The 21,041-nt window shown below is 42.8% G+C and overlaps 1 protein-coding gene across 9 annotated transcripts in view; it reads right to left on the reverse strand.

The window, feature by feature from the left end:
• Positions 1–21,041, reverse strand: part of dpy19l3 (dpy-19 like C-mannosyltransferase 3) — a 120,183-nt gene that overhangs the window by 68,361 nt on the left and 30,781 nt on the right. For 8 of the 9 annotated variants that reach the window (XM_068049328.1, XM_068049325.1, XM_068049324.1 and 5 more), the window contains exons 4-7: positions 3,391–3,481; positions 2,380–2,501; positions 2,091–2,236; positions 1,556–1,679 (exon numbers count right to left, since the gene is read on the reverse strand). In XM_068049328.1, the coding sequence (XP_067905429.1) occupies positions 1,556–1,679; positions 2,091–2,236; positions 2,380–2,501; positions 3,391–3,481 (483 nt within the window). Of the gene's footprint in view, positions 1–1,555; positions 1,680–2,090; positions 2,237–2,379; positions 2,502–3,390; positions 3,482–6,517; positions 6,894–21,041 lie in introns of those variants that run through there. The other variant, XM_068049319.1, reaches the window with a different exon arrangement.

The raw sequence follows: 21,041 nt of genomic DNA on the forward strand, positions 1-21,041 counted from the left end.
ACATCCCACGAACAAATAAAAAGTATCTTAGTACTATTTGGGTGTTTACTTCGACGCAGCTTTCAAAACAGTAAAGCTGTCTTCCAAAGATTCATATCGCCTTTGACTAAAAATAAAGTTCAAGGTGTCTAGTTGGAAGAGCTTGCTCCTCTGTAACTCAAAGATGTATAAATTATAATTTAAATATGGACAGTGGAACATTTTATTGAGTACAGCACCTGTACCTTTATAAATTTGTATATTTGGAGTATTGAATATGGACTGATGCTCCTCTCAGACCTACTACAGAGCATCAAACATTATAGGCTCTTACTGCTTCACCAATCTGCACCATACAATAAGGAAAATGTGGTTGACTTTTCATGACCTCAGGGCAAGTATGAATAGGCAATATGCGCTGGCCTGAGCAATGATGCCTCTATTCCAAGAACAAATAAAAGAAAGAGACCATGTCTGTTCACCATCATTATGAGAAACCTAGTTACTTCACACCCTAGATTTGAGAAGTTTTACAACAACTACTTGTATTTATATAAGCAACTTTAACGTTACAAAGCATTCCAAGGCACTTCACAGAGGCATTATAAAACAAAATATGACACCGAATCACATAAGGAGATTTTAGGGCAGATGACCAAAAGCTGGAACAAAGCGGTTGGTTTTCAGGACAATCTTAAAGCAGGAAAGATAGGTAGAGAGATAGGTTTAGAAATGGAATTCCAGAGCTCAGGGCCTAGGCAGGTGAAGGCCACCAATGGTGGAGTGATTAAAATCAGGGTTGCTCAGAGGACAGAATTAGAGGAGCACAGGTATCTCAGAGACTTTATATTTTTACACACCTTTAAATCACCCTCTGGTTATCAAACTCAAATGGGATGAACTGGCAAACTTTATTAGGTAGACAAAGTTGATACTCTGTTGATATCACTAAGTAGCCAGAGTTAGAAACTTATTACAGAATCTAATATACTGACCTTGTGCTGCACGCTCTTTAATTTATTGTAATGCTTAGCTCTGTATGAAAAAGGAGTGTCAGTGCTGAGAGATGCACTTTAAATAGGAGTACTTTTATGCACTATTTGGTCCACAGCACTCATTCTTAAAGAAAACTACTTTTTAGAAATAAGCCATTTCAAGATTTTGCATAGAACTTTAAGAGTCTGTTATTAAGATGGATGTATTCCAATAACAAATAGGAAAATTCCTACCTAGCACCAGTCATTATTGAACAAAACACTGCACAATTCATCAAAGTTTAAAACCTTCAAATAAACTCCTGACTGGCACATAGAGAATATATATACAAAACTCAATTCCAGCATATTCTGTATGGATCCCTTGTCTGACATCACAGTGCATTCATTTTGCATTTGTGCTGTTCAGTCACTAGCAGAAAGTGCTCAACGTCAATTCTTTTCTAATTGTTCCTTTTTATTTTCATCTCAGATTTTATCAGATCCTGTATATTAGATTAGAAGCACTTCTACAATTATAATGCACTCCTTCATACTGAGTAATCTCCACTTGCTTGACAGCAATAAATTTCTATACTCACCTGCTGAAGAGGTTTGAGCAGTGGTCTGAGGTAATATGTGATTGCCATTATTTGTAATGCAAAAAATGGAAGTGACCAATTCTCCCTCAATGGAATGGTGAATTCCACCCTTGTTGTATCTATTCTATAAAGATCAAACAACAATTAGACACATTACAAACAAGCTCAATCTAGATGGATCAGTACTTTCAGTTTCTATAGCTGCATAAATTAAGTTATTAAGTTGCTGTATAAGAAATGTGAAATGAAATGGCTTCCAAGTTTACAGAAATGGGCAATCTAAATGGCAGTTTATGTACAAAAAGTTATTAATAAAATTTAATTTTGGAACTTCCAAAATAAAATTATAACCGTCATAATCTGGAGTCTGACAGCAAAAGGAATGATCTTAGATGAATAGTACAGATGGAACTGGGATCAAAAATGAATACATTTCACAAAAAGGCAGATAAAAGACATCATCAGTTAGTGATCCTATGCATTTAATGCACAGACAATATATACTTTTTCAACACCACAAAGTGTTGATGCCTACCTGTTTAGGATGTACCATAAAGCTGCCAGTGCTCCTGAAATCCAGGTACCACTTAGTAACCAGCTGGTAATATATATTGAAATGACATAGAGGGCCTGGAGCCCAAATACTGTGTACAGGTAGAAGTAAACTGGCTCCAGGTATCTCTGTTAAAATATGATGCAAATAAATCTCTTCACAATACTTGACCACAACATAAACTAACACAGTAACTTAGCAAAGCTTGGAATAAACTACAGAAATGTCAACACAAACACATTTATTTTATTGTAAAAGCTGATGTTTTTACCTGAAGAGACAAAATTCTGTACAAAATGCTTAGGATAACCTCTTGGTAAATGTTCATCCGCTTAAGGAGGTTTATTGTTCTCCTTGATTCAGTTTTATTGTCATACAAGAGCTCCTTCAATCCTTTATATAACAAAACACAACATAAATAAAAAGAACTGGGCTCTAAGGATAAACATGAATACATCAGTCTGTGATACTCATTTTCAAATTTACAAATATCAGAACATTCTACAAACTTGCATCTACTGTTTTATGATCTAAGGACCACAAAATACCATAGTCCTTCCCCACTTATGACTTTGTCTCAGCAAAGGAACAGATTAAATACCTCCATTCCTATAATATACTTCTGTAAGTTCCAAAGCAGGTTTGGAGAAATAGTTTTTAGCATTTCTTGATTAGCAGGAAAATTCAGGTTACATACTTTAAAAAAAAAAAATCAGCTCCAATCTCAGGATTTAGAGATAAAAACAAATTTGCAAAGTTTAACTGCTTTGCACATATGTAAAAATATTAGATACTACTGAATTATTCAGGTTTCAGGGCTACACCAACAAACTGTCCATGTTCATGAGACTCAGAGTAGATGGGCTGTTGGTTCAACAAAGCAGGGAGTTAGTACTTCAAGTGCTAGAAATACTAAATTACACGGATATTTGCCAAACTATTAACTTTTACAGTGCACTTTCTAACATTGATATTGTACTTTTGTATATAAGAATGCAAAGCTATAATACCAAAATCGTTTTTTCTTGAATGGCATTTTCACTTATATTGACAAAAAAATCAATCTGGTTATATCAGTGAAGAACTGACAATAGTAAACTGTCCTAGTCCTTGCACAGTGCAGTGCACATCAAAAATTGCATGAATGTTCCAGGCAGCGCCCCTATAATATTTCTGATAAATGTCGGTGGTAGTTGAGGACTCACAAAATCTACCCAAACATTGAGAGCATAAAATATCATTTACAGTAATGTCAACATGAACCTTAGAAGAATGTAATCACCTCGGCTTATGGTTGGGGCCTGCAGCATCTGCTTGTAATAAGAGTAGTATAGGCCACATTCTGTCCTGAAGGAGATTTCCTGCTCAACCTCCTGCATGTAAAAAAGAATGCAATTGTGTTCAGCACAACTGAACAAACAGAATATAGTTCTGTAAGTAATACAAGTATTACTAAAGTACACTTAAAAGTTACATTCTAAAAAATAAACATAAAAGGGATTAAAACACAGCAAGAACTGTAAAGGCTTAAGAGATTTACCATGATGGAACCAGGATGTAGATTATTTAATACAATTAACTGGGTTGAAAAAAGCTGCCACATGGAATGGACTATTTGCTGCTGTCATGCTTTTTAAATATTTGGTAATCTTCCAAAAGATTTTTGCTATTTATAAGTAGCAGGCTAACGAACACACCAAGAATCCACAGCAACTATCGTACCAATCAGCATTAAAAGAAAGGAATATATTTCCAAAATTCCAAACATAAAAAAAAAACATTTGATTTGGAAATAGTATGGATAGGTCAACATCCTGTAAACTTTTAGGAATACCAATGTATGCGTTGATTAAAATCAATGCAGTTCAGGTGATGCCCAGCTGCCTGGTAGCCTGAAGTAGAAACTCCAGAATCAGATGCTAATTTTTGAAATTAATATCACCTGCAGGGCCAGGAGAGTGAACCAATACAAACAGTTCCTCAATCTATACATCCCTTCACTCCCACTACTCCTTGACCCAGTATCCAAAAACTTAGGGACTTCATGGAATACTGAGTTAGCTCATTGCTCCCATACCCTAGTCCTACAAAAATGGGAAAAGAGTGCTTTCTTCTCTGGTGACTCATTACTGCAAGTCCTGGGATTCTGTCAATGGCTGACATGCAGATCCCAAGCTGCTCTCCACACCTTCCTGGATCATCCTGCCAAAACTGACAGGATTCCCTGCTGAGTGCTTTAAACAAGAAGTTCTGCACCTTTAAAATTTTGTCAGCTGATTCAACTTTGAAATAAACAACTGATCTGCTAGCCAATGAAGAAAAGGGAGCATGATACTTGGCCTCAGAAGAACAAACGACTTCCAAGCTTCACCAAAACTGCTGTGGAAAACTACTATAACAGTACTTAGGGATCTTATAACCATCAGCTGAAAAGTACAAAATCCTCCAGTGCAAAAAAGATTTTGAGTGGTAGATAATGGTTGTAGAGACCCAATGCAAGAGATAGAAGCTAGATGGCAAAGAAAAGGCTCCAATTCAGGCCAGAGGAAATTACATAATCTGTTGTCTATATTACAGAGAAGATATTCACATTCAACACAGCAAAGTATTAGGATTGTTAACAAGGCCAGTGGTAGCATTCTCCACTTTCGAATCAGAAGATTGTAGATTCAGGTCCCACTCCAGAGATTTGACCACATAATCTAGGTGGACACTTCAGTTCTGCACTGATGCAGTTACAGTTCCTATTGCTAATAGCAGATACATTCTGAGCCTGGAAAATTTTCTGCATGCATCCTTCAGCAGTAGGTGCAGAGCAGAATTGTTACTTCTATTAGAAAAGTAAATAGCAATCTCAATTCTGTCTCCAACGAAAATAATGAGTTTACAAAATATTCAATTTCACTGTAGACTGTAGAACTTCTAACCACCCAGCAGAAAGCCAAAGAAGTTCTGGTGAACTTCCCCCTCCCTCAACTATCACCAGAGCATGCCCAGCCACTGGATTCTTCAATGTAGGCTAAAATAATCCACTCAGGCTTCATTTGGGGTATCAATCACAGAGAAAAAAGACAGAAAAAGAGAGGAAGGTTCATTTGTCAGGTAAAGCTTTTTATCACTGACTTATAATCGAAAGTTACCGAAATTGCTAATAATTTGGATATTTTGTTTTGGAACAGATAGTGTGAAGTTTTGCTTCTGTAATGTTTGCCCTGATCTGCACAGATTTTAGGTTCATAAATGTTCCTTGCACGACAGTTGTAGCTGTAACACAGCAACTGTGAAGATAAAGAGGTAAGAGATTATCTTATCAAGATAGGCAATAGTTCATCCATTATTGGAGTAGGTAAACAGATTTTCAGGATTTAATTTATTGAGCAATTTCTCAAAGGTTGCTTTACCCTTGAATATTTTTTTGAAAAAGATAATCCATGAACAAAAATTTTGATTCTGATAAACAAAAATAAACATGACAATCAACAAACGTTATCATGCTCACCAAACAAATATGCTTCCCAAATATGCTTTGGGAAAAGTGACGCCTAGATCCCTGCATCACCTCCTCCAGAAGGCCTGCCAAATCTAGTGCTAATCAGGCACTTAAGCGGACAGTGGCAGGCCTTCCACAGGATCAAGGACCTCCTTGTTGGAAGTCCTGCCCTTGGAGAGCCAAACCAATCACAGGATGGCGGTGGCTGCTACTGGAGCAGGCTGAAGAGCTTTGCTGGACCCAGGCCACAGGTAGGTCAGGGTGGGAGTGGTCTCGCGGAGTGGGGCTTGTGGGGAGGTGAGTCAGTAGCAAGGCAGGGGGATGGCTCTCAGCTGGCCCCTCCCCCCCTTCCCAATGCCAGCTCCTTTTGAACGAGGGACCACACCCTCCCCCTGAATTCTGTAAGTTTTGATTTTTCATTATCATCATTCTCATCAAGTGCAGCTTCTTGTTTTGTTCCCTGTGATTCATCTGTCACCATGGATTCACTGGTCTCAGGTGCTCAGCGACAGGGCCACCCACTGCATAGCTAATTGCAGCTGCAGCGGGAAGAGGCCCTTAATTGTGGTTAATTGCCTAGTTAAGGGCCTCAATTCGCAGCGGGGTGGGAAGGCCATTCACAGACCTGCCCGCCCTGGACTAAATTTTGGCAGAGGCGGGAACCCCACCCCGCCACCATCCAACCCGATTTTGTTCTCTCCCCGCCTCCAAACCTGTCGTGGGGAGAGCATGAAATTCCCCCATTAACTGCAGCAATGATGTTCAGATACACAGTTTCCTACATACATTCACAGCAGGCCAACTAAGTACTAATTTCCATACATCTCACTCAGCCCTCCACTGTGGGCTGAAAATACTACAATATTATTAGCATCTGCTGCATTTGTAAATCTTTTCCTTTAAAAGGCTATTAGCTCACCTGTATATTTGAAAACCAAAGGAAATTCTCATGTAGTGACTGAACATACCAGAAGTGAAAGCATCCTAGTATCAGTCCGACTGAGAGACCTAGCAGCGGGATAATCTCCGTTGTCTGTAGAGGTGACCTGATTGCTGTTATTGCCACCTCCCAAGGTGAAGTGTTACTACTTCCATTAGTGCCAGCATAAACATTAGTTTGTTTGTGATTTCTTTCCAGACAATGCTGTGAAGCATCATTGAGAATTTCAAATCGCTGTTTCCTCTTCCTTAACGTCATGATGATATGCCACTGGGTGTAACAAAATCTCAGTCGTCTTTTGCTTTGTGACTCAGGACCACAAATAGCTAGTACACTGTTCTGCTCAATGTAGCACCTGTCTTCATTAAAAATCCAAGACACAATGAGGCAGCTATGAGTAATCCCGTGGTTTGCTATAGAATCATAAATTGTAAACATTCAGTCTGGAGCATTATTTCACTTCCTTCGGTCATTGTCAATATCCTCTTAAATTAAACTTCTACAACCAAAGTAGACAACGCTAATAATGCAGAACACAATATTCTCTAGCAGATAAGCAATGGTTCTGGATTCCAGCTTATTTAGTTTGATTATGGAGATGTTAAACCATTAAACATATTATAGATTTTAAAAATTAAACCTATCCAAAATAAGCACAGGTAGAATTAACCAGACAAAGTAGCAGTTTATCAAACTGTTTAGCATTCAGAGTCATAATCATAGTACAGCACAGAAAGAGGCCATTCAGCCCATCGTGTCTACACCAGCTCTTTCAAAGAACAACACAGTTAGTCTCACCCCCTGCTCTTTCTTATATCCCTGCAATTTCTTTCCCATCTGTCAAGACTTTTACCTGGTGACAGTTCTTGCATCCGTGGCTTATAAACTCTATCATGCCAAGCTCCCTCCCTGTTCTAGCCCCACCCTATTGATGTAATCTTCTCCAGTCCTACAACCCTTCCAGATCATCTCACTCCTCCAATCCTGGTCTCTTGCGCATCCGAAATTTTCTTCACTTATTACTGGCCACCATGCCTTTAGCTGCTTGAGCCCCAAGCTCTGAAATTCTCCCTGAATCCTCTTTATCCATTTCACCTCCTTTATGGTACTCCTCAAAACCTACCTCTTTGACTAAGTTTTTGGTCACCTAACATCAGTGACTTGTATCAAATTTTGTTTGATTATCACTCCGGTGAAGTGCCTTGGGACGTTTTACTATGTTAAAGGCACTATATAAATGCAAGATATAGTTCCACAAAATAGCTGATTCAATTCTTCTGCTGTACGAATTGGACTCAATCTCAACATAAAGTAACTTTCAATCAGCTACATTGCAATGTTGAAACTCTAGTACAGGCAAACTATACTCACTCAGCTGCCTTCACACTCTGTCGGTCTCTCCCAACTCATGCTTTTATAGCAGCCAAAAATCACACTTGTAAGCACTAATTTACTCTACATCCAATACCTTTGGTTGGATACAGCTGTTACTTAGCTTAAATAATTAACTCCAAGCCTCTGCACAAATATATTAGTATAATCTGTGGTGGATCCAGATGGCTACATCCTGGATGGAAATGTGAAATCAGAGCAGCAGAGAAGAAGGTGCACAGTCAAAACATTTTATGTTTGGAATGATCACCTGCTAACGGCTAAGTAAAAGTAGGTCAGACGCGAGCACAGTGCTGTCATTCAAAGATCCAGACAGAGTAGCATACAAGGAAGGAAAACAGCAAAATTACTTCAACAAAGCTTCTATGAGTGCTGTCCTGCGTACTCCAAGATAAACAGTAAGGACCAATAAAGGGCAAATGACAACATCATGCCCACTTCTGAACTGCTTTTTACTCAGACATTTTGGATTACACACTTGCTTCTTAGTTACTGCGATTTAACATTTGTATCCAGGATATAGCCAGACTGGACCTACCATGGATACTAATACTTTTGTGTAGAGGCTTAGAGATAGTAAGTGTATGTGTTTAAACAAAACAACAGCTGTATCCAACCAAAAATGCACCAAACTGCAAGGTACACGACATTTACCAGAGAATGCATCTGCTAAAAGAAAGCTTTGCAACAGCTGTTTTTCTTTCACCTTTTCCATATTAATTTCCAAAAAGTTCTAATATTTAATAGCATACGCCATACAAATTAACTCTTCTGAAAAACTTGTCTCAAGGGACTTTCAACAGAAATATTGCAAAAGGTGACATTTTTAAATTGGGATATTCAATCATATACCAAATTAGCATAAAGAAATAAAAATAGAAAATTCTCAGACTTTTCCTGCTCGTTTACCAACTCAGCTGAAAATTATCATGGCTGCTTGCCACATAGACTGAATTAGATTTTTTTACAGCAGTGTGCCTGATTACTTATGTACAATATATAAGCACAGTGAACGGAGAAAGCAAGAAATTATCATTTACTTGAGCAAGCACTGAGGAAGGCGCATTGAGCTGTAGAATTCAAAGAAAGCTGGAAATATAACACAGCGACATGTAATGTAATACACCACCACCGAGGCCAAAACAAACTTGGTACACCAAAGCAGCAAAGTAGAAGGCACTGTTGTTGCCCAAAATGGATATAAGGATGAAATCTGCCACTGCTGAATTTAAATGGGAAAGAAACAGAACAAATATGAACTGAAGTGAAAGACAAGGGATTCATCATGCAAACAGGAATGTACTACAGACCAGCTAATAGAACAAAGGAAGTGGAGGAAGAAATATAAAAGTAAACATGTGAAATGAGTAAAGGAAATAGAATAACAATCATGGGAAATTTTAACTACCCGCAAATAAACTCGCAACAGATAGCGAAAGGTTACCGGGAATGGAGTTTTTAACAATGTGTGCAAGGCTCCTTTCTGACCCAGTATGTAAAAAGCCTAACAAAACAGAGGGTGCATAACTAGATCTAGTAATGGGAAAGGAACCAAAACAGATAAGAGAAGTAAGCATGTTTCTACAAATATATAAAAAGGAAGAGAGTAGCTAAAGTAAGCACTGGTCCCTTAGAGATGAGACTGGGGAGTTGATAATGGTAACAGAGGGAGGATGTAAGGTTACATTAGGTGGGTCAAGGGTGCAGGCTGGAAGGTTGCAGGAGGAGGCTGGAAGATGGGAAACTTGTCTTAAATTGTACACCATTTTCTTGAAGGATAATGCAAACCACATGGCCACTCAAGGATTGCAAGGGAAGTGGAAGGAGACAAATGATGGTGAGTGGGATTTCCACCTGGCTGCAATTTTAAGGCACATAAAAGTGAACTGCTCATTGCCCTGATGGTTCAGCTGACTGGCAACAGAAGGCTGAATTGGAACGCTTTGCTCATTTTATTATTTGAAAAAGTTTCAGCTGCATGGATCTCATATACTCAATTTGTTTAATACCATGGGAAGACGAACAGAGGGAGGGACTAATGAGGGCTCTTTTCCCGCAAAGCATGATGCTTGAACAGCAGCAACAGGCAGAAGGAGGAGTTGAGGATGCTCCGAATAACATCCAGGAACGGCATTCTCAAAGATGGCACTGGCACGTCATTGCATCCTCAGGACAAGGACAATCTACTGTCAAATGTCAGAGAGGCAATGCCAGAGATGCCTAAGGATGTCATGTGAAATAGTCACAGAAATTGTAGGATCCTGCAGCATGACCTGATAAGAGCCCTCATTAGTCCCTCCCTCTGTTAGTCTTCCCATGGTATTAAACAAATTGGGTGTATGAGACCCATGCCACTGAAACTTTTCAAATAATAAAATGAGCAAAGTGTTCCAATTCAGCCTTCTATTGCCAGTCAGCTGAACCATCAAGGCAACTGCTTGTGTTTAGTGGGAATCCCATGCCACATGCCCTCAAGGTGACTGCTGCACTCAAATTTTTTGTTAGCAGGGCCTTCCAGACATCTACCGGCGACATATGTGGCATATCACAGTCTGTGACCCATAGGTGTATCAAAGAGGTGACCAATGCCCTATTTCGTCGTGCCAATGATTTCATCTACTTACCTATAGATGAGGACAGCTAGGCAACAAGGTCTGCAGCTCTCACCACCATCGTTGGATTCCCTAGAGTGCAAGGGGTGATCGACTGCATATGGCCATTAGAGCTCCCTCGGACCAGCCTGCTGCTTTTGTGAATCGCAAAGGCTTCCACTCTTTGAACGTACAACTGGTTTGTAGCCACATGAGAAAAGTAATGTTTTCACACATACAACTCATACATTTCAAGGAACTCACAGCCAAAGTAGACGCTGGCTCCTGGGTGAGAAGGGTGAACCCGTTTGGACATGGTTGAAGACACCAATGCAGCATCCCCAAAGTGCAGCTGAACAGAGATACAATGTTGCTCATGCATCCACCAGAGCCATCATCAAACACACCATTGACATACTGAAAATGCGCTTCCGCTGTCTTGACCAGTCTGGAGGGGCTCTTAGGTACACGCATAGAGGGCCTTACGAATAATTGTTGCCAGCTGTGTAATGCACACCTGGCACTTAGACAAGGCAACATGCTGCAGACAGAGGAACACCAGTCCTCCTCAGATGAGGATGACGATAATGAGGGTGAGGAGGAGTACAATGCAAACAATGGCATTAGAGATATAAGGGCCATGGACAGACATGCAAGGGACATCAGGAAAAACCTCATATTTGCACAAAGGAATGTTGGGAGGAGAAAAAAAAAATTCCAAATATGTTCACATACACCTGAGGTCTTATTCATTGCTGTAATCAAGAAGAAGGGCTCCTCTGACAACAGCACATTAACCTACAGTAGAGATGTACCCAATGTCCGAATGCTATCAACTTCATTAAAAGCGACCTGCGTCTCCACTGGAAAAATTGTCCTGCATCAAGGCATTAAGCTGCACAATATAGGAAGCTACAACGTTGCAGCTATTTGACGTGACCGGCAAATCAAATCTTCTCTGGGTATGATGGAACTGAAAACACACCAATGCATGGAAAGTAAGGGTGTGACCGCAGAATCGCAAATGTAAGGCAAGTTGGTAGTGAAAAAAACTGAAAAATCTGCAAACAACAAACAGCCATCATGAAGACTCAAGGCTCAAATAGCAATGACAAATGGACACTGGATACTTTCTCAAATGCTTTGCTAGAATCAATGCGTTTCTGCCATAGGCCTCTAATAAACATTTTCCTTTTCAACTGAACCAAAGCAAATGATTTACGAGAATGCATCAAATATTAAAGTAAATAAAGATGTATTTAAACTTCTGCAATATGTGCACAATATTTACAGTGCCCGTGCCACCTTTGTACTCATAACTGTTTCTTTTTACTTTTTCTACCACTAAATCTAGGAGTTAACCTGATATTAACAGCTGAGGTGGAGGCAGTCTGCTCAGTGCACTGTCCCATTGCTGCGGATTACTGTGGCAGGCTCCTCTGGAGGAACAGGGTCTTGATGGCTCCAACTTACCGGGGGTCTACAGCACTGGTGCTTGAGTATCCCCACTGTGCTCGGCTGCTGGAGGTCAGGGAGTCAATGTCGGGGGCTGGGGGGGGGGAAGGACAAGATACCGCTTACCCTTGGGGTGTCCTGAGAGGAGGGCTCCGGGGCAGCTGGCACATGCTCATCCTCCATCTGGGTGCATGATGGAACCTGCCTGTCTCCGAGAGGAAGGAGCACCCGGAGTCGCTTAGACTCTGCTGCATGGAGGCAATAGAGCAATGGAGTGCAGATCAGAGCAGCTTGACTGCTCACCTAGACTCGCTATGGAGCCCGCCAAACTCTCGACTGAGGAAGTCATACGCTCAAATGCCTGGGACATGGCAAACGCCATGGCATGCATGGATTCCTCCATGGTACGCGCAAAGCCATGCATGACCTCAGGCATCTCCGACATATTTTCCACATGGCTTTGCTGCACATCTAACAGACTTCTCATAGCAACAAACAGAGGATTATCATGAGCATGGCGCTGAGCAGGGGCCTGATCCTCAGCAGTCCTCCAGTTGTCAGAGGTGCTGGCTGGCACATGCTCCCTCAGCTGCTGAGACGTGTCTGTCATGACCACCAGCTTGTGACTCAGATTCTAATTTTAAACCCCCTGTGGACCGTGTGGATGTATCTGTGCGGGCGGACATGGAAGAGGCAAGTGACGGTGCTACCTCTGGGGCACTGGCTTCATCTTTCTCCCCAGAGGAGTCCTGGGCCTCAAGCCATTCGTGACTTCAGTGCAGGCACCTGCAGTGGAGACACAAACAGAGGCACATTAAGCATCAGCTGAACATGAGTTCACACACTTTCCTTTGGTATACACATATGGCTGCAAGACTGAAGATGACACTTCATCCTCACGCCTTGAGGGTCCTGCCTCACCATCTACAATTGCCCTGCCTCCCTGCTCTCTTGCTATTTCTGAAGCCTCCTCCTCAGCCGTTGTCAGCACCCTGATGTCTGGGACACTTCCACCTGTTTTTGCTTGCTCGCGCTGGATGTGGGTGCGTTTATCCTGCAGGAGACAGCGCAGATTTAATGACATGTCAAAAAATGCATCGCAACCATTGTATACATGCACAACATTACTCATTCGGGACTGACTTTCGCACAACACATCCAAGCACATCAACAATGCGCGCAAAGTTGACGATGGCCATCAGTAAGTGTATGGCACCAAGGCTGCTCATGCATTCCACTGCATGCTTTGCTTGCCCTCTGTCTTAAAGACACAGAGCCAGGGAGAAAAACAATGGAACAGCTTCGCCAAGACCACTTACCCTCGCTGATCTGAGCAAGTCATTGATATGTTTGTCACACTGCACCCATATTCTAAAAGTTACCCCACAGTTCGAGACCTCCTCTACTACCTCCATCCAGGCCGCCTTGGTCAGGCGAGAGAGTCTGCGGACTCCATCTGCAGGGAAGAGGACCTCCCGCCTTTCCCTGATGGCCTGGAGGAGAACCTGCAGGGAGGCATCACTGAACCGTGGGGCGGAACGCTGCCTACTGGCTGTCATTTTCTTTGCTCTTGCTGCAGTGAAAAAAAAATGATGGGGAGTTGGTGCTGGGTTTGAAAAATTAAGGAAGGAAAGAACAGTTACAAGTAAGTGTTATGAAGACGTGATATGATGAATGAGGATTTTTAATGCATCGATTGGACACCGACGTTAAACTTAAAAAAAGGAGCGCTGGAATATTACAGTCAACTTTTACAAAGACTTTGCCACAGCTAAAAGTGGCCACCACCATTTGCATTTGAACACCTTTCAAATTCCAAGGCATCAAAGTGGTAAGATCCAAGCCAAAGACCCCGGGAAGGAAATTCTGCTCAACTGTCTCCAAGAACAACGATCAACCCAGAACTTCAGGACCACAAATTCAACTGGAAGATAACTAAAGTTACAGCACACCATAAACTGTATATTTCCTTTTATTCATCCAAACTCTATCACAACTGCTATTCTTCTCCATTCTGTAATCTATTGGTGTGTGATTGTCGTGTGAGTGAGTGACTGAAAGTGTAGCGTAATTTTATTATTTTATTTAGGTCAGGATTTTTTGGTTAAGTTCAATAAACTCAACTCTTTCTTGTTTAAACTCAAGAAAACCTGTCTGATTAGTTCTTTTACCTATCACAACAAAGGTAAAACACTCACCGAAGTGTTAAGCACAGCCACTGTTAAAAAAAGAATAAACCCTGTTGTGGTCAGACAACAGGAAGGGCAAGAGGGGAGCCTTGCGACCCCTCCTCACCTGATCGTAACAGAAATTTGGGGGCTCGGGTCCGTGGTCATAACTCAATGCCAAACGAGAAATTGGAAGTGGGAAACCAAATTGATCCTGTGCAGCAAAACGTCATCAACTACTCTCTCTCACCCCTATGGCTGCTCCTCCCCCTTGGCTACTCGCTCCAGGTCTCGATGTCCCTTGCTACCACTCTCCCCCCCACCCCCCACAACCCCGCTCTGTGGCCGCTTGCTCCTCGCTTCCCCTCCTCCAGCTGCTAGCTCTAGGCCGTGCCGCTTCCCTCCTGTCGGCCACTCGCTCCTACATCGCCCCGTCACTCCTCACTGCCCGCCTTGCTTCTTTGGGAGGGGCGGTGTGGAATGATCAAACGCGGGAGTGAGTGGCCGAGAGGAGAGAAGCGGCGCAACCTAGAATTAGCGGCCAGAGAGCGGGATGGGGGGGAAGCGGGGAGTGAGCAGCCAGAGAGCGGGATGGGGGGGGGGGGGGGGGGGGGGGAAACGGGGAGTGAGCGGCCGGAGAGGAGGGTGGTGGCATCCGCATCATCAGTTGCAGGCTGACCTGGGGGAAGTCTCATTTTATCTCGAAAGATCCCCCTGGGAGACAGGCGGTGCAGTCTCATCTCTCACTGATACTGTATCAGAAGCAGACACATTATTATTCCTAGACTCTGGGAAACAGAGAGTGAGGTGAACAATGTTCCAAATTTAATGCTCTTGCCCTGTTGAACTCTGCAATCTTTCAACTCACACTGTTCGCTCTCAGTTTCAATGTGATGGCATTAATCTGGCATTGTTCAAGCGGTCGGAAAGTGGGGTGGGGGAAGCAAGGAGCAGTATCAAACCAGAGTTCTTTCTTTGTCAATAAAAATCAAAACAGTTGAGCAGGAGACATCCAAGAAATTATACAAAAGAAGCAATGGAAGGAGGGAACGGGGGACTGCTGGGGGTGGGATAGGAGGCAGCCATAACAACCTTTGAGGGGATCTTTGGGTTGAAGTTGTTTTTCTGTGATAAATTGAGCAGCGCCATCTTTAATGCTGGCAGGTGACTGAACGTCGCAAACAGTGATATTTCAGTGGAAGAGGCTGCATTTGCGCATGTGCTAGTACTGTGCCACCTAGTGGTTGCGTTGTCAGCAAAAGCAGCATTTTTTTTAAATCACTTTTGAAAAGCTTGCAGAACAGCTGAAATGGCCAGCAGGGAGCTGGACACAGGTATTGCAGGGCAAATTAACAGGAAAAGCCCATGAGGTTTATTCACTGTTCCTAGATGAGTGTTCATCAGACTATGAGATGACTAAAAATGCCATCCTGGGTGCATATGAGCTAGTACCGGAGGCTTATCACCAAAAATTCCGAACATTCCAAAAGCAGTCTGAACAAACTTACCGTGAGTTTGAAAGATTTAAGCAGCTTGCGTTTGACCAATGGATACAGGCACTCAAGATACATCCCACATATGAAAACCTCAGAGTGGTGATCCTTCTTGAGTTCAAAAACTCACTCCCCCTTTCCATTAAAACCCACATTGAGGAACAAAAAAGTTCCAAGAGCCAGACAGGCAACCACCTTGCCTGTTGAATTTATGCTTGTCCACAAGCCCTTACCCCAAGGGAATGCCTTCCCTAGTCACCTCCAAAACCTGATAAAGGTGGGAGGGTGATAGGAGTCTGAACAGCTATGGGTGAGAAGGGAAAGCTGTGCTGAGAGCAGGGGCAACGCACGAAAACCTGTGTGTTTCCATTGTACAAGGCAGATCAGCTTCAAGCTGACTGCTGGAAGTTACGGGGAAAACCTGTAGGATTAATCAGGGCACACCAGACCAGTGCAGGAAAAGGGGTCCTGATGGAAAGCACAGCAGATCAGGCTGTGGCTTTAATAAACTGCAGCAGTAAGACTGCTGCGAGTGTGGGGAAACTTAACAAAATCCCTGAAAGTTACCAGGATTTTGTGTCCCAAGGAAAAGTGACCCCATACCCCTCGAGTGAGGCAAGCAAGCCCACAGTCATACTTAGGGATATAGGGGCCACCCAATCCCTTCTGCTGGGAAAAAGCATGACCTTTCCCCCCAGAGAGTGCAGTGATTGCTAGAGTGTTAGTGAATGGAATCGGAGGGTGGGATATGTCCATACCTTTATATCAGGTGCACCTGGAGTGCGACCTTGTTACATGGGGATTGTCCCTAGTTTACCTGTGGACGGGGTCAAACTGCCCCTGGGTAATGATCTGGCGGGGGCAAAGGTGGTAGCTTCCCCAGTGGTTTTAGAGAGGCTGAAAGAGGTCAGGGAGTCAAAGTAGTTGTAGGAGAAGGTCCCCAGCATTTTCCCTGACTGTGTGGTGACTTGGTCCATGACCAAACAAGCTCCGTCAGAGGAGGCTGAACTGGCACTGCTGACAGATGACCCTACTGTCTGGTTATCTGAAACCTTCTTTGGGAAGTTACAGGACGCAGAGGATGGGTTAATTCTTGGATCAGGTTCAGCAAGCCGATCCAGTATTAAAAACCAGCACAGACTGCCCAAACTGAAGCTGAAGCAATGGGATTTACAGAGTGCTATTATTTAAACAATGAGGTGCTGATGAGGAAGTGGAGACCTCCTCACAAACCTACGAATGAAGAGTGGACAGTAGTTCACCTGATAGTAGCGCCACCGAGGTTCCGTAAAGAAATACTAAGAATAGCCCATGAGATTCCAATGGCTGGACATGTCGGTATATGAAAAACCCAAGCCCGCATAAGACAGAATTTTGACTGGGCAAAATTCCATAGAGATGGGGTGGAGTTCTGTAAAACTTGCCACACGTGCCAGATTTTGGGAAAGCCCCAACCTGCAATAATCTGGAACACACTGCCTAAAGGGCTGTTAGAGGCAGGAACCCTCACAACATTTAAGAAGTATTTAGATGAGCACTTGAAACACCATAGCATACAAGGCTATGGGCCAAGTGCTGGAAAATGGGATTAGGATAGGGGGCCGACATAGACATGATGGGCTGAAGGGCCTGTTTCTGTGCTGTTTAACTCTGTGGCTCTTAAACCTGCAACCCTAATTTCCATACCGGCTTTTGGGGAACCCTTCAGCAGAGTGCTGGTGGATTGTGTGGGACGCCTGCCAAAAGCAAAAGGGGGCTACCAGTATCTCCTCACCATTATGGATGTGGCTACCCAATTCCCAGAGGCCATTCCCCTAAGAACTAACTCTGCCACAGTACTGGTGGAGGGGCTAACCAAATTCTTCACCCGATAGGGGCTGTCTGCCAAGATACAGTCGATTCAGGGCACGAATTTCATGTCTCGGATCATTCAAAAAGTCATGGGTAATCTGGGCATAACCCAGCTAAAGTCCTCAGCCTACCACTCACAGTCACAAGGGACTTTGGAACAGTACCACCAGACTCTAAAGACAATTATCAGGGCATACTGCTATGACTATCCCCATGACTGGGACAAAGGGCTGGGATTTCTCCTGTTTGCCACCAGGGACTCACCCAATGAGTCCACTGGCTTTAGTCCCTTTGAATTAGTTTATGGACGCAAAGTGAGAGGTCCTCTTAAATTAATCAAAGAGAGGTTTTTGGGACACAGGGATGAGTCTTTCATGTTATACTACATTTCCATGTTCCAGGAACGGTTCACGAGAGCCTGTGCAGTGGCTCGGGAGCACCTAAAAACCTTCCAGGCAGCTACGAACAGGCAACAGGTAAACATGCCAAGGCCAGAATATTTCGGCCCGGAGACCATGAAGTAATACTACTCCCAATTCAAGGTGAACCCCTGAAAATCCAATTCAGTGCCCATACTGAGTGGCAAAAAGGATTAGCCAGGTAAATTATTTAATTGACACCCCAGACCGAAGGAAAAACTAAGGCTGTGCCACATTAACATGTTAAAACAGTATCACAGCCGGGAAGGGGACAGACAAGTACAGCTCTGTCAGACAGTCAGAAAGGAAGGGCACGAAAGGGACAGTGAGGATGAGTTGGAGGAAAGCCTGGAGGACTCCCAAATTGAAACCTCTACTATAATAAAAGCAAAATACTGCGGATGCTGGAAATCTGAAACAAAAACAAGAAATGCTGGATTCACTCAGCAGGTCTGGCAGCATCTGTAGAAAGAGAAGCAGAGTTAACGTTTCGGGTCAGTGACCCTTCTTCGGAACTGACAAATATTAGAAAAGTCACAGATTATAAACAAGTGAGGTGGGGGTTGGGCAAGAGATAACAAAGGAGAAGGTGCAGATTGGACCAGGCCACATAGCTGACCAAAAGGTCACGGAGCAAAGGCAAACAATATGTTAATGGTGTTTTGAAAGACAAAGCATTAGTACAGATTAGGTGTGAATATACTGAATATAGAACATCAGCAAGTGCAAACCTGAAGAAAAACAACCTGAAAAAAACAGTGGGTAAGCAAACTGAACAAACTAAGATGAAATGAAATAAATGCAAAAAATGTAAAAAGGAATGCAAAAAAAAGGAAGAAAAACCTCTACTGCCTGGTTAGCCAACACCGAAGTGTAGGGAAACTTATACACCACACTCTCCTATTTAAATGCTGAACAAAGAGGAGGCCTAGCAAGGCTGCTCACAGCATTTTATAAAATCTGCAAAGACACACCAGGATGCAGAACCTTAACCCTACATGATGTGGACGTAGGAGAGACCCTTCCCATAAAACAGAACCTCTATCGCCTAGGTCCCAAGAAACTAGACCAGGTTCTGGAGGAAATACAATATATGCTAGAAAACAACCTGATTAAGCCCAGCCAGAGCAGCTGGAGTTCCCCTGCTGTGCTAATACCCAAACCCGTTGGTTCAACAAGGCTCTACATTTATTACAGGAAGGTTAATGCAGTAACGAAAACTGATTCCTACCCAATTGCCTGCCTGGAAAACTGTATTGATAGAGTAGGGAATGCCACTTACATAACCAAAACAGACTTGCTAAAAGGATATTGGCAGGTTCCCTTAAAACCCGAGCTAAAGAGATCTCAGCTTTTGTCACCCCAGACAGCTTATTCCAGTGCCAAATGATGTCCTTTGGTTTAAAGAATGCCCCAGCCACTTTCCAAAGGCTGATGAACCAGGTAGTGGTTGGCCTACCCAACTACATAGTATACCTGGATGATTTTTTTTTAAATTTAGAGATACAGCACTGAAACAGGCCCTTCGGGCCACTGAGTCTGTGCCGACCATTAACCACCCATTTATACTAATCCTACATTCCTACCGCATCCTCACCTGTTCCTATATTCCCCTACCACCTACCTATACAAGGGGCAATTTATAATTGCCAATTTACTTATCAACCTGCAAGTCTTTGGCTGTGGGAGGAAACCGGAGCACCCGGAGAAAACCCACGCAGACACAGGGAGAACTTGCAAACTCCACACAGGCAGTACCCAGAATTGAACCCGGGTCCCTGGAGCTGTGAGGCTGCGGTGCTAACCACTGCGCCACTGTGCAGTGTACAGTGTTGGTGTACAGGGAGACCTGGGGGGGGGGAAACCACCTAGACGCCCTCTTCCAGAGGTTATAGTCAGCTAACCTAGTAGTAAATCTTGCAAAAAGCGGGTTTGCTAAAGCTCAAGTGACCTACCTCGGGCATGTTATAGGTCAGGGGCGTGTGCTGCCCAGAGCAGCAAAAGTATAGGGCGCTGATGGATTTTCCTATCCCCATGACAAAAGTGGAAATAATGTGTTTTTTTGGGAATATGTGGGTTTTACCGCAAGTTTGTTCCAAACTTCAGCACTATAGTCGTCCCACTGACAGACTTACTGCAGAAAAGAGCCAAGGTAGTATGGCCAGAGACATACCAAACAGCTTTCAAGAGGTTAAAAGCATTAACAAATGATCCAGTTCTGGGAGTTTCCAACTTTAATAAACCCTTTAAAGTAGCAGTTGATGCTAGTGACCTAGCAGTAGGTGCTGTCCTGCTTCAAGAGGATGAGACCGGCATTGAGAAACCAGTAGGGTACTTATCCAAAAAGTTAAACCAACACCAAAAGAGATATTCCACTGTGGAAAAGGAAACACTGAGAATGTTGCTAGCTCTCCAGCACATTAAAATCCATGTTCAAAACAGACGTAGGGAGACGATGGTTTATACAGACCATAATCCTTTAACTTTTGGGAAAAAATTGTAAAAATCAAAAATGCAAGGCTATTTCGATGGAGCCTGCTCTTACAACCCTATCATTTAAAAATTACCCACATTGCAGGAAAAAACAATGTAATAGCTGATGCAATATCCAGGGTCTAACTCAATGCAGAACTATCCCTGACAAATCTCCAAAATTAAACCAGAATAGCTGTTACAGACAATGCCAGCTGCAGCAATTCTAAGATTAATTTGTGAACTTGAGCAGTGAGTGTTTGAGAATGAATGTGTGTGTTTTTTTCCCCCTACAACCTTGTAATGAAACGTTCCTATCGTCACATTTCATACTGCCTGGTGTGGAGGTGTTAAGAAGATGTGATATGCTGAATGAGGATTTTTAATACATCAACTGGACACCTGCATTAATATTACAGTCAGCTTTTACAAAGACTTTGCCACAGCTAAAAATAACCACCACTATTTGCATTTGATCACCTTTCACATTCCAAGGCATCAAAGTGGAGACACATGTCTGATTAGCTTTTAGCCAAAACAGTGGCTTGCCCTATTGATTGAACTACCTGAGATTGCTTTCATTAGCAAGTCATTCAAAGCCATCCTGGGATATTAACATTGAAAGGGCAAACTCCTCCAGGTATAAACACTGACACCATGAG

Source organism: Heterodontus francisci, chromosome 17 (assembly GCF_036365525.1).
Source record: "Heterodontus francisci isolate sHetFra1 chromosome 17, sHetFra1.hap1, whole genome shotgun sequence".
Lineage (NCBI taxonomy): Eukaryota > Metazoa > Chordata > Chondrichthyes > Heterodontiformes > Heterodontidae > Heterodontus > Heterodontus francisci.